The 15,035-nt window shown below is 29.8% G+C and overlaps 1 protein-coding gene across 1 annotated transcript in view; it reads right to left on the bottom strand.

The window, feature by feature from the left end:
• Nucleotides 1-15,035, bottom strand: part of LOC118190026 (uncharacterized) — a 226,173-nt gene that overhangs the window by 44,470 nt on the left and 166,668 nt on the right. The window contains exons 9-17 of the mRNA XM_035360710.2: nt 14,770-14,871; nt 13,243-13,344; nt 10,893-10,991; nt 7,417-7,545; nt 7,017-7,145; nt 4,152-4,268; nt 2,532-2,630; nt 919-1,119; nt 690-788 (exon numbers count right to left, since the gene is read on the bottom strand). Of these exons, the coding sequence (XP_035216601.1) occupies nt 690-788; nt 919-1,119; nt 2,532-2,630; nt 4,152-4,268; nt 7,017-7,145; nt 7,417-7,545; nt 10,893-10,991; nt 13,243-13,344; nt 14,770-14,871 (1,077 nt within the window). The remainder of the gene's footprint in view (nt 1-689; nt 789-918; nt 1,120-2,531; nt 2,631-4,151; nt 4,269-7,016; nt 7,146-7,416; nt 7,546-10,892; nt 10,992-13,242; nt 13,345-14,769; nt 14,872-15,035) is intronic.

The following is a 15,035-nucleotide window of genomic DNA, read 5'->3' on the forward strand; positions in this document are numbered from 1 at the left end:
AGCCCATGCAGCCAGCCTGTTCACCTAAGAATCGAACTACTAGTGATCAGTTAACTTTACCGCTCTTCCGCTGGTGGGCTAAAAGTAGCGCTACTAATGGAAAAGTAACAAATGAATTTCTAAGGATCTAAAAATATTAAAAGGGGGAGTTCGTTTCTTTAATCTGGGCGGAAGTTGAAAATTGCGAGAATAAATCAAAAGTTTCTAAATCATATTTTAAAGAAGCTAGCGAAAAATCTGCCGGGGAATATGTAGTAATTTTATTAATTTTACCTGCTTCTTATTCAGAATTACTTCGTTACTTTTTCTGATTACTTTTTAATACCTCAAACTTCAGTATACCTTCTCAAGGTAAACTACACGGACAGGAAACCTGATACTAATTTTATTCAGAAAATGATGTAAGATTTATAAAAAGACTGTTGTTAATTATGATTTGGCGACTTTCGTAAAATTTGGAATATCAGACAATAAGTCAAAACGTGAATTATGTCGAGTATCTAGTTTTCTTCAGCAAAGGATAAACTGAGATAATTTTTTATGCAAAAAGCAGCCTAACGAATGCTTTATGAATAAATTTAATATGAATATTGTTTTTATTATAGCGATAAATGTGTTTATTTAAAATACATAAATGCAGCAATAATATATGAATTTAATATCATTTCAAGTGAGAATATAGACCTTACGTTGTCAATGGCATTTGCATCTGACCGCATTTCCAACAAAACTCGACAAACGTCTAATTTCCCATTTTCTGCAGCCAAATGAAGTGGTGTTCGTTTTGTCTGAAAGAATAAACTCTCTCATTAGACGTTCAGATGTAGGTGTCTTCTTTGCATTATAAAAACATATTGTTTCATGCAATAAAATTATATATTTTTTTTCTTGTATTTGTTCCTCGCGACTTATACGTACCAAAGTCAACGCATCGAGTGTAGCACCGTATTGCGAAACCAACTTTTGAACTATCTCTGTGTATCCGTTACGAGCAGCTAGATGGAGTGGTGTCATACCTTTTTTAGATCGGGCGTTAGCAAAAGCTTTATGTTTCAATAAAATGTCCACTACTTCCCCATGACCGAACTCAGCTGCTAAATGTAGAGCTGCTTTGCCGCCCTGGGAAATAAAAATGTAAAGATTTTTTAAAATATATTAGTAAAATAATCAGTGTAAAAATATATGGATAAAGGCAATATTTTAAAAATCTTTAAAAACTTCTTCAAGGTATTTTATTGGTTTCAGTTTGCTATAGAACTCCCATGACAAATAGACTATTGCTCACTATGCTTGAGATCTTTCCTTTAAATTCAGCGCATTAAAATGCATCGTTTAATATTGCGCAAGTTAAACTTAATAAAAAGTAAATTCCATTTAGTTATCAGCAAGATTTTGCAACAAAGGATTTCATTACCAGTGTCATAAATAAAAAGGCTTTTTAAAAACTTTGTAAAATTGATCGACTGCAAAATTCTAACTCTACTTCTTTAAAATATTGCCTTCATCCAAAATAAAATCGCATGGTTATTATGAAGTATTTTGAAAACTTTATGGACTGCAAACCTTTCAGTATATTTTTACTTTTAATTTTGTTCAAACGGAACACGTGTTTAATGGTTTGATATTTTTCTACTTGTACCACATAATATATAAAAAACTGAAAGTCAGAGGAAAAATAGAACATTTAAAATTGAAGGTTTTATTTATAAAATAGTAGCAGTAAATATTATTATTATTCGAAAATAGAAGAGAAATATTTATATGGTTTTCGCAGATTTAAGTTTTCATATAGTTATAAATTTTTGAAATTTTTAATAGTAATCTTTTCTTTGAGATGTCAGACTGTTTTGAAATTTCCAAATGAGAATTTTTTAATTGATTTACTTTTAAAAAAGTTTGACATTTAATAGTAATTCTTTTAAGATGTTGTACAGAAAATATTTCCATATTTCATAAAACCACATTTAACAAATCTTAGAATTAAAAATGCGTATTTAGTTTCGATAAGAGAAAATCACAATTATCAAAAGTTTTACAGGTATTTTGATATTTTTGTGATCTTTTGGCAAAATTAAAAGCAGCTAGACTGATAAAAGGAACACATTTACAATGCATCTATATATAAATGATATAATCAGAAAATGTAAGGAAAGTGATACACAAAAAAGTTTTAAAATTTGCTTAAAAAATTGCAAAATTTCTATAGTTGCGATGCATAACGCCTAGCTTTATAATTCTATTTTATTACTTAGCGGTTTAATTTCTTAAAATTTGTATTTACAAAATACTCGTATTTTGAATTTTGAAGCGATCACACGTTACCAAATACTGCGAGATTTAGATGAAATGAGTTCACAAGTTTACCATATATATTAATTGCCTTTCTCCAAACATTTCGAGACATAAATTTATTTTTGGTGTGTAAACAGGAGTAATTAATATTAGGCAACTAAGGAATAATTTAAAAAGTTTCATCACGTTTTAATAATGTGGATTTTGTATTAGAATCTTAGTCTATATTAGAATCTTACTTCATCAAACACATCCACTCTTGCAGAATTCTGTAGTAGCAATTTGACAACTTCAGGATGACCGGTTTGGCAAGCGTAGAGTAACGGAGTCCATCCATTCTGAAAAATAAATAAAGCAGTGGAACTGAATGAAGTAAGGTCAGTAAGTTTAATAATATAATTAATGTGTGTTCTCTTATAATAACTAGGTATTAATTCATCATTTCAAGGTCTAATGTGCGTGCTATGATGTGTCATGACACATAGTACTTCATTGTAATTAACTGTCATCTACACTTTTCAATAGATCTCAGCTGCTACCGCATTTTCATCAAAATTCAATTGTTCTTTTGCCGCGGTAAAATTTTATGAAAACTGATGTGATCCCTGAGAATAATGTCTGCAGAATATTTTATTAGTAGATAAGATATTTAGTAATTTGCAGGGAAACAGTATAGATCTCTATTTCCCATGCAGTAACTTGCCAGTTATTCAACATTGTATGTCCGACAATGTTTATTGATTTACTTGTAATGTCGCTTTTTCGGCCGACCTCTTACAAAACCCATCCTTATTGGACTGAAGATCTTCACGAAAGATCTTCATTCACAGTATTCAAGAACTGATGTATGCATTGCAATCTGTTTTTCAGATACGATAATTATGATGAATTTCAGCAGGTTTTGAACTTTCTTTGACTAGAACTATCATGATCATAGGTTTTTCCTGTCGAAATTTTATTGGTCCAATGCCTTACTATATAGGACAGAGCAGGAAAGCGCCGGATGATATGTTTAACTTAAACCATTTTTGTTGGACCAGTTGCCAAATACTGTTTTTCTGTTCGAGTTTATTGGAAAACAAATATCTGGACGCTCCTTTATCCGCATAACTTGTGTAGTATAGCACGGTACAAGTCCAATTATCCGAACTATGACTATCCGAATTGCTTTCAGAATTTAAGAAAAAAATTAAGACTAAAAATGCTAAGAGTGTGGCCACATGCAACTTCTCACTGATAAGAGGGTGCGCAACTTGGCTGCCTGAAAACGGAGGAAGACAGTGAAACAGCTTGCTTTGACCGAGATGTTCAGCAAGCAATCACTTTCAGTACTTGTAAGTACTGCACAGTACTCTATATAACATGTACGTAAAAGTGTTGCCTTAATAATACTTGATCATTTTAATTAATTAAAACCACTTTTTTTAAGAAATAGTTTTTTTTCTCATTTTAAACATTCAGTAATTAATTACTGTATGTTTAAAATATAGTAGTAGAAGTATACGTAGATCCTTTCTTCGGAAAAAATCCAATTATCCGAATTTTTGATTATCCGAATGGAGTCCCGTCCCAATTAATTCGGATATTTGGAGTTCTGCTGCATATAAATTATATAGCTGAATATAACAACTGCTTTATTCCTTATTGAGTAGTACTTGAAAAACGATGAAGCCTAAAATATACTTTATAAATTATTTATGTATAATTCGATAAATATATAGAATATAGATATAGTTCCATTTTTCTTATAACGTATTTTATTGTTTTCTACGAATAATTTACTATTATTGATTACACAAAATGCCGTATAGCTAAGTGTTGCGTTAGTTTAGGAAACATTTAAGGCAATTAAGACTTACCATTGCAATTCGATTGCAAGCTGCTTGTAGCATATTTGGGTCAAGTTGATTCAAAATCTCATGTAAGATATCAGCATTACCCTCTTTGCTGCAGTAATGAATACAAGTCATACGGTACTGAAAATAGAAAAACATTTTGGGTATTATATTATGATTAATAAATAATTTTATAAACTGAATATTCAGTTGCACAGATATGAGGCAGTGTATCAACAATTAATAACTAATAGGCATTACTGCGTTTTCAGCTTATAATCGTGGGCATCATGTTGAAATCACAAATTCGTAATTTATTGTTATTTTTATTTATTTTTTAAGGTTTTTCATTTAGAAGCACATAGGTACCTCTCGATGAATTATCACGTGAGAATTAATTGGTTTTTCTCAAACTTCAGCTTATTCCAGGGGGTTTTAAATGAAATCCTTTCTCCACAATCACAGATTTTTGTTTTTAACTTCTTTCGACGATATGGTTAACCTGAATTACATTTTACATTTATTTTTCAATTTAGATGAACCGAATATATTGAAATCATTTTGTTGTTCTCATTTATTGTTGCCTTAGACTATTAATTAATCGATGAGAAAACCAAAATAGAGATGAAACATTTCCTTTGTTACTTACACTTAATTTTTTCAATATTTAAACAGTTGACACAAAATCTATGAAAGTTATACTAAAGGTTAATGCATTAATGCACACACTAACAGTTGAATGCAGAGCTTACAATATTTTAGGGAGAAATACAAGTTACTTGTTAGTAATTTTCATCATTATTTCTTTGTAAATATTAAAAAAGACGAAATCAGGATTAACTGCTATCTGTTATATTTTTACTTTCGATACTGAAAAGTGTACTAAATGTTAAAAAATGTATGATTGCTTTTAATAGGTAATAATTTCACCACACATGAATACCAAAGTTGATGTCTAGAAATGAATCTAAAAATCACCAATCTAAAAATCTCTGCTTCGCCTCCTTTTGCCATAGTCTGCAATTTTGTAAATTTATTTTAAGGAAAAATAAATTTCTGAAACAGTCCTGATTTCGCCATAATTATCTATTAAATCTTTTAAGACCTTGATGAATTGAGAAGAAGGTTCAGTTAAATTTTACGCAGATTTAGAAATTTGTTTTGGAAGTCGATTTTAATGAAATTTGACAGTCTGATTAACTTTTCTACAAGATATTATTTCAATGATTCTCATAGCTACAGACAACTGAAAATTCAGAAGAGGAGAATTTCCAAATGCAAGGTATGTGTTTAATGATAAGGCTTTGAAAAATGGAGACTGTCAAATATGACTTGAGCTCACCGGTGATTAACGAAAAATACCTCTGGAAGGGCAGACTCAAGATCAAATCCTAGGTTACGGACAGGGTTACACGGTGCTTTTGTGGTGTTTTTGTGAGTAACGTGATTACAAGCCTGTTTCTTTTAGGATGATCTCTACAAAGCCATTCTTTTCTTAAGGCAAATAGCTCTGTGCTTCGCTGTAGTCTCCTGAATCCAATCCAAATTCAGAGATTTCCTGTATTATATTTTTCTGTATTTTATTTCTGTATTATCTTTCTGTTTCTGCTCATTTGTACGTACAACTGTAATGCACAAATGGGCTTATTCACGATATACTTATTTGTGAAAAGCACGTCGCATCGTGTAATATTGGTAATCGTGTAATATTGGTAGTATCGTGTAATATTTTTTTCACCTATGAAATGTCATCTCCTTCGCAGAAATAATTCACAATGAAATAGATCTTGGAAAGTGTTCAAATTTATATTGGTTTACAAATTATTTTTGAAAATGATATTTCATGTCTACTATATTAACGTACTTTTATACAGTATTCTGTCGAATAGCTCTGTGTAATGTATAAATGAAAAATATTTACAAAAGTAAATTTATATTTCATTGAATAGAATATAATAACAGTATTAATTTCTTTTAAAAGCACTTTTTATGGAAATTCCTAAATTCGTCTAATTTTTATGAATCTTTCATTGTTTTGAAATAGGACTGAAAGTATAAGCACCTATAGAAAATTTCCCGTTCATGATTGTATTTACACAAGTTTTTTCAAATGAGAGGAAATATAATATAAAAAATATATCTGAGTGGATACCACATGACTTCCTCGTACGGCCTATTAAATTATACGCATTTTCTGCATTTCATTTAAGCTTATTTCCTTTGAGATATATTTCTAATTCCATCAATTCAATTCTCCCTTCATGACAAGACAAAAATATGAAAAAGTAAAAATATCTTCATTAAAAATTGCAAAATACAGTAAAACCTAAAGCACCAAATACAGTTAAAACAGTTAATTTTTTTAAAATTATAATTAGTGTTTGTACTCAAAAATAAGCAATTCGCGTAACGGGCAGGAAGATAAAATTTTTGGTGCACAAAACTGAAAGTAAACTTTGCTCTCAGTGGGTAAAAAGATACTGAAATAGGTGCTCCAACTAAATTAATTCACTATTATACTGAGAATGTCAAATGTAAAAAAAAAACAAAAAACTAAACGATTTCAAAGAGAGCAATGGCAGCACTGTACGAAAAAAAAAAAAAACATTTTTATCTTCAGCGCGCGAGACTCTGTATCGGAAATTCTAAAGATATGCTCATTTTAAAATTAATTTGCGATATTGCTGTTGAACTGAATTTTATAGCTTGAGTACACAGAACATTATATTTAATAAATAAAGGTAACACACAAAACGTTAAAAAAGCCCCCTTGAACGTAATTGAAAATCTGAAACCTTTCAGATTAAAAAAAAAAAAAAATTAACTTTTAGGCTTTTTTTAAAAAACTTTTGAATGGCGTTTTTTAAACTTTAATTAATGCAGTCTTACTTCTTTATTTGGTACGTTCACTTCACCGCCATACTGCAGAAGGAGTTTTACCAGGTCTCTGTCTTCTGTGGGATGATGTGCTTGGCTTTTGGACACGAGACTGGCATAATGAAGAACGGTTTCTCCCAACTAGGCAAAGAAATTTTATATTAATATGCTGCTGAGTTTAACATAACAACATAATACTCTCAATAAAAACTTATCTAAATAGAAATATAGTCTGCTGTTACTTGGACACATAAACTTTCATTCATATGAATGGAAATCATTCATATTTTAACCAAAAATTATTAATTGAAGAGACGAACTATGCATATTTTCTAAGCTGCTTCAAAATGATTTTTTTCTATGCACATAATGCCTTTCACTAAATAAATAATATATGTTTAGTTTATCATACCTCATTCTGCGCGTTAACGAGGGTTGCTCCCGAATCTTCAGGATGGAGCTTTCGCCAATGATCAAGTAAGCTTCTCGCTACAGCATAATGACAGTTCCGGGCAGCTACATGAAGAGGAGTTTCCCCACTCTAAAATGTACACAGTACCTTTTATATATTTTATTTATATAAATTAAAAGATACATCAACCGTTGCATTGATTATTTTTTATGGAATAATTCTGTTTTAATATACATTTTATACAAAGCAATTAATGTGAACATTTCGTATTACAATGCTGATGAACAATGCATAATAAGAATAATGTTCATGAAAGCTGCTACAAAATGTAGCAGAAAAATACTGTTTTTAGTCTATCTCGGTCAGAGAACGTTTAGGAGCGGCGCATGCGCGTTAATTGCAAGCTTCTTTGAATCGTCTGTGAAAACTGTTTTTGATTTGTTTAATTTCTGTTGCACATCGTTTTAGTTTTATTATTGTATTTGCATCGAATATACGGCAATGATTTAATAACGTATCACGTAATACAATTTTTGTGAGTTCTTTTTTCTGTAATGTAATTGAGAAGCTGCATACGTTTTTGAGAGTAGCGCCTGAGTGTCGCCATAGTAAAATATACAAAGTAAATTTAAAAGAGAGTGAGTATATTTATTCCATAATGTGTTTATGTGTGTATTTATCGACGGAGCTGAATCTAATACAAAAGAGTTTAACAAAAAGTTTTACTACAGTGTCTCAAAAAAGTGATGGGACACTTGTGCTTTACAAAAGGAAACTGCAGTAAAATAAATTTAAAAAACATGTAAACTTTTTGGTGGGTGTGTTTCATACTTAAATTTAGTAACAATTATTACATAACATACATTTTCTCAAAATATTAAAATATTAATTTAATAAAAATAAAATTGTTTAGAACGGAGCAGAAAATGGCTCACTTAAGTGATGGGACACTACGTACTATGCAACAAAAATCGTCTGAAGTAAGCAATAAAAATATCTTTTGGGGTATTTATTTTTACTCAAAAGCAATTGCCAATAATTTATAAAATCGTCTGAAGTATTTCTCTCCAGTTTGTTTTGGAATTTTTGTGTTTTTTAGCTCTGTGCAGCCATGAATGTTAAACGAAAAGAAACTTTGCCTGGAATTCGAAAATTAGTTATTAATTTGCATATTGAACGTGGAAAATCTATTAGAGAAACTACTGAAACAGTTAACTTCAGTCATTCAACAGTTTTCAATATCATTAAACGATATAAAAAGAATCATATGATTCAGGATAAAAGAAGACATGGCCGACCATCAAAGCTATCCAATGGAATAAAGCGAATTATCGTTCGAAATATTTAAAAAAAAATCCAAGAATGAGTGCTCCTAAAGTTGCAGCTGATTTAAAAGCATTATATGGAGTAATTGTTAATTCTGAGACTATTAGAAGAGTAATTCGATCTACTGGATATCACGGTAAAGCAGCCAGGAAAAAATTCTTCGTAAGTGAAAAGAATAGAAAACTCCGACAGGCTTTCGCAAAATCCAATATAAATAAGAATTCTGATTACTGGAATGAAGTTATATTTGCTGATGAGAGTAAATTTAATATATTTGGTTCTGACGGTAGAATCTTGGTGTGGAGAAAACCCAGGGAAGAATTTCGCAAACAGAACTTGGTGCCAACAGTAAAACATGGTGGAGGAGGAGTTATGGTATGGGGGTGTATGTCGTCCGCTGGAGTTGGTAATCTTGTTTTTATTGACAGTATAATGGATCAGTACAAGTATATTGACATTTTAAATCAAAATTTGAAATCTTCAGCACGAAAATTGAACTTTCATAACTATTTTAAATTCTACCAGGACAATGACCCCAAGCACAGTGCTCTGAACGTTAGACTCTGGCTGCTGTATAACTGTCCTGAAATAATAAAAACACCTCCACAATCTCCACAATTAAATCCCATAGAGAATATTTGGCAAGAATTGGAATCAAGAATTCGCAAACACACCATTTCTTCAAAACAACAATTAAAATCGGTGCTTCAAGAAGAATGGGGTAAAATCACTCCAGAAATCACAAAAAAAATTAGTCGAATCCATCCCAAGAAAATTAAATCATGTTTTAAAAGTAAAAGGAAATACAACAAAATGTTAAAACCTTTTAAAAAGTAAAATTTTTGGATAAATATTTGATGGAAAAGTAAGTGTCCCATCACTTAAGTGAGCCATTTTCTGCTCCGTCCTAAACAATTTTATTTTTATTAAATTAATATTTTAATATTTTGAGAAAATGTATGTTATGTAACAATTGTTACTAAATTTAAGTATGAAACACACCCACAAAAAAATTTACATGTTTTTTAAATTTATTTTATTGCAGTTTCCTTTTGTAAAGCACAAGTGTCCCATCACTTTTTTGAGACACTGTAGTATTGTATTTAGACCGCTAGTATAATAATAACAGATCTGCATATTAATAACAACTGAGGAAAGATATCAAAAGGCATCTGAATATGACCGCATACCGTATATTTCTTCCTTACTTTCAGAACTACAAATATCTTAAAGAAATTGTTTAGCATTCAAACTCTATAACAATGCTGTCAATTTAATTAGAAATTGTTTACAATTATAGTTCTATAAAATACTATCAATTTAACTCGAAATTGTTTAAAATTCTAATTCTATAATTCTAATTCTATAATACAAGTGTAATTTGAATTTCATGTCTATATTAGTAAGTTTTTGACAACGTAGTTTATGATTCTTTCACAAAATATCTTATAACTAATAATCTATTGAAATTTCGAGATATTTCTAATAGGTATTTTATTATTTGGTGATTTTTTTTTCATTAGTATGTATGGTAAAAATGCTACATCAAAGTTATGTTTGTGACTACTAAAACATTTTCTTGTATTACAGAATTTTTCATGCTTAATAGTTAATTTTTTCCAAAATGTGCTTTGCGCTGGATTCAGTAGAATGTGAGAAATGGAGAAAATTTTCACAAATTTCCAAAATGTAGGTTTGCATTCCTTTGTGTTTAAGGTATAAAGATTGCTTGATACTATTACTTCAGGTTCATAAGCAAGACATAAAAGTGGTAATAAATAATGAGACAAACTTCAGATTAGAATTTCACTTAACAAAATTCGTAAAACGAAACCTTTCGTCTTTCTGAAGCACTTAACTTATGTCTGAGGTTGGATTTGACGAAAAAGATGCGAACTTAATACTGGTCCTTTTAACTGTCATCATATACTACAAATATAATATTATAAATAAATATTTGACAAGAATCCTACTGATAGCTTTAATCAGCGTAAAGTTTAATTAGTGAAATTCATGATGCATTTTACTATCATTTATAGGATTAAATTCACGGCTTAATTATTTAATTATTAGCGAATTTACTTGGTAAATTTATACAAATGAAATTAAATGAATGTTGGATGTGTCATAGAAGGAATAAGTAAACGTACCTTTGATTTTTGTTGTACATCTGCTTTGTCCTGCAATAGCAGAGCGACAGTGTTCAGATGCCCATGTCTTGCAGCGAAATGCAGTGGAGTTTCTCCATCCTAGTAATAAATTTATTGTTAAGCAAAGTTAACTTTTATAAAAATTATTTTAGAATGCTAAATATTTCTATATTTTTTGTACGTAAATAATATTAAAAAGTATATAAATCTGTATTATCTAAAAATGTGTAAGTAATTCTTTATTTCTAAGGGAAAAACTGATATTTGTGAAAAAATAAAAGTTTTCTGTACATTAAAAATGATTAAAAATTGCTTTAAAATTCTCTCGGCGAAAAAAGGGAAAATATAAGTTGAATTGAAGTATTTCTTCAAAGTAAAATATATTTGCTTCATGAATATGCAATCAATTAGAAACAGTTCAGAAAATTCTACAATTTGGCATTTGCAGTTTTCTAAATGATATTTAAGTTCATTCCTTTTAATTTTTGCTTCTTTTCTGAGAAATTGATTCAGATTACACTACACATAGATATCCCTCATGTAATCGACAGTTGAGATTAGAAAAGTATCAGAAAGCAGATACGTCCATAATGTAAGCCCAGACTTTTACGAGTTAGCAAATCTCTTATGTATTAGTAAAAGAAAGCATTAAAGAAACTAACACTAACCTCTCCGTCAACTATCTGTATATGTATAAAGTCGTCGCAATTTTAGGTTTGAGAATGAATTCCCGATTGAAAGAATCTAAAAGTAGGAAAATACCGATTTAAATTAAAACTGCAGAATACGTTTGGGTACATTTTAACCATTGGACAAAAGAGCCGATTGTACAGTTGCCATCAAAGATACTTTCGGTAAATAAATCTTCGAAAAACAGAAGTTAATTTCTTAAGAACACATTCAATGAAAAGTTTGGATATTTTCAGCAAGAACATGAAGAACTACTAATTAAAAAACACTCAGTGTAGTTTCTAAAAGTTTCAAGCTCAAAATAGTGTCGGACAAACTGATACCTTTACTTATCGTTTATTCCATTTGGCTTTAGAGTGGGTAGTCTCATATTTTTCACTAAAACTAGAGGAAATATTGTTATAACTTCGTGGACAAAAGAAGCAGAGACAACGTTTGCTTTGAGAAACCTACAATTAAAATGCATTTGAATATGAGCGAAAAAATTGTGCGAATGAGTTTAATTGGCGAATCAGAACAAAAAGCAATTTCATATATTAATTAGAAATATTTGACTTAAATTAGTCCCTTTATTGCCATGTAAATTCTAAACAGGTTTTGAAAAGGAATATTTTTAAGAATCCAAATGAAATGAAGAATTGTAAAAACGCGCTGTTTAAATTATGCTAGACAAACAATATACTGCTTGAAAATATAAACTTTGTATGATCTATATATATATATAATGTAAATATGAATAATATTAACATATAATATAAATGGGAATAAAAATTTTAAGAAGGAAATCCAAAAATTAATTTAATGTAAAATGTATTAAAAATGTAAATGTATTAAAAACAATGTTATTTTCGTAAATGTAAGGCAATCCCATTATTTATTGGAATATGAGTACGACCATTAGTCCAGATTTATTGGAATAGGAGAATGTAAGCTAAGTGTTTTATTAGGATAAAATAAGGCCGGAAACGAATCAATTTTTCTCAGTTAAAAGAGTGTAAAAGAATTATTTTTAGTTAATGAAAGAAAAGAAGTAAATGGAAATGTTTTAATTTTTAAAATTTTCCAGGAAGTTATGGAATTGAAACCTAACCATATATCTTTAATATACACACAATTGCTTCTTACGAAACTGAATGATATTTTTAATCTTCAGCTTTGGCAGAAACAAAAATCATTTATTGAATCAATCGGATGTCTAAAGGATTATACGTGTATTGTGTTAAATTACACTTTCATAGCCCTGCATTATAGTGTTATAACTAAAGAGCAACAGGATCAGCAAATGAATATATTCAAATATAGAATAGATTTTTAAGGCAAAGCTATGTGAAATCTATTTACTTAGAGGTAAAAAACAGAAGCTAAAATTCTGCTATATTTTTTCGCTAAATCCTAGAAGAGGCTAGACAAATCGAGAAGTTGTTTAGGCTTGAACACGCCTTTTTATGACGTAATATTGGTAACCTTTTTTCTAGAAAAAGGTTATAATTACGTTTTAACTAATTTAATACAGCAAGCTTGTATGTTTATGTCTAAAATACTATATAATAATTTTATAAGCTTAATCTCGCCCATTTATGACATCAATAATCTCCGCTATAGCAACTGTTTTTCATGTAGCGTATTCAGAGCTTTTACCTATTTTTTAAATTTCACTCACCTCTTGCGTCGCATTTACTTCAGCTCCACTCTTGAGTAGAAGCTCTGCACATTTCTCGCCTCCTGTTGTCCTAGCAGCGATGTGCAGCGGAGTCTCTCCCGACTTTTGGATAGAAGAGATAATTCAGATAGTAACATTATTCATTTTACGAGAAAAAAATGTGTTTTACGATAATATGAAAATAAGTCAATATAAAACATATTTGTACAGTTATATGGCAATATATATTATATCTTATCAGTGAAGTAGATGAGAAACAAAAGTTTATCATAAAAAATTAAGAAAATACTCTTTTCTTATGAAGTAGAATGCAGGATTACTAAAACTTAACTGATCTTATTTCAGTTGAACATAGTTCCATCTGTTCCATCTGTAATCTTTGCATTGCTACGTTACCAAATAAATATCCGGTGAGCAATGTAAATTCCTTGCGCTGAAAAGATCCTCGTATGTAGGATGCATTGAAAATCCTCGCACTGGAAATGTCTTAGTTTTTGTAAGTTTGAAAAATAAAATGTGCGACTAAAATAGTAAAATTTCTGCAAACGCTTCACTATTAAAAGTGCATTAATTTGATATGTTTCAAACAATAAAGAAAATATTCCGTTTATGAACATCATAAAATGTTGTAGAATGTCGCAAATTCCTCAACGGACAAGTCTTTGTAAAATATGATATCTTAATGTAAGTTATTTTGTAGGACACCAGATCGCACACCAATATACAATAATATATTAAAATATACAATAATTGTATATTTTTCTTTGCGGATATTCGGAAACGATGTTACACTTGTGTGAACTTGAACCAGCATGATTTAAAAAATCATATTAATCCTGCTGCGAAGAGATGAATAAAATAAAGTATGGACCGAATGTGCCTTGTCGTTTGAATACTAATCGTATTGCTAAATAAAGCCGTAGAACATTTGTAAACGAAATTTGGTGCGTTTTCCTTTCATTTACATGATCACTCTGCGTTTGTAAATTAAAAAAAATTCACTCAAATCTAGCCAACCATTTTGAATAACCAATCCAAAATAGACACAAGAATATGAATTTATTACAATTTATCCCCTTGTTTTATTTATATTTATTTATATGGTAGCGTAGGGTTTTCAAAATAAAACAGTTTTTTTAATAAAATAGCGCTCATAAGCAGGTACAGCACAAATTTATGTCAAGTTATAGTTTATTGCAAAAACAAAATTTCAAAACACATGTACAACAAAATACCTGACAATGAAATCTAATCTTATAATATATTGCCTTAATAAAAATGCGAATCATATTTGATTTACATTACGTGCCAACGATATTAACATTTAAAATATGGAACAATGAACTTTAAAAAACAAAGTTATGTAATCAGGAAAAAGTGCTTATCACAAAATGAAAACAAAATTTGGCAAGCTAAAACACTAATATGACGAAAACCAACAGAATCCCGGTTGAAGGACATGTATTAGCATTTCACATAATTGTTATGGGTGTGATTCTGCCTAATAATTGACATTTCGTGACTTACTTTTCCAGCTTTGAGGCGTATCTGCGCTCCATAGCCCAATAAGGTTTCAACTACTCTTGGCTGGCATGCTTGCACAGCTATGTGAAGAGCCGTTTGTCCATCCTAAAGAAGCACAAAGGATAATTGATTTTTAAAACTGCCTTTTCACTAAACAGGCTTTAGAATTTATAAGTAATATGTGGAACAAAATAACTGTATATCTTTGGGATTTATCATAAGCAAATAATATACTGGTTTATAAAGTAGTTGTTAGACTTTGCTGGTTT

The sequence above is a fragment of the Stegodyphus dumicola genome, chromosome 4 (assembly GCF_044657685.1).
Source record: "Stegodyphus dumicola isolate Sdum_Otavi_A_Nest chromosome 4, ASM4465768v1".
NCBI classification, from domain to species: Eukaryota; Metazoa; Arthropoda; class Arachnida; order Araneae; family Eresidae; genus Stegodyphus; species Stegodyphus dumicola.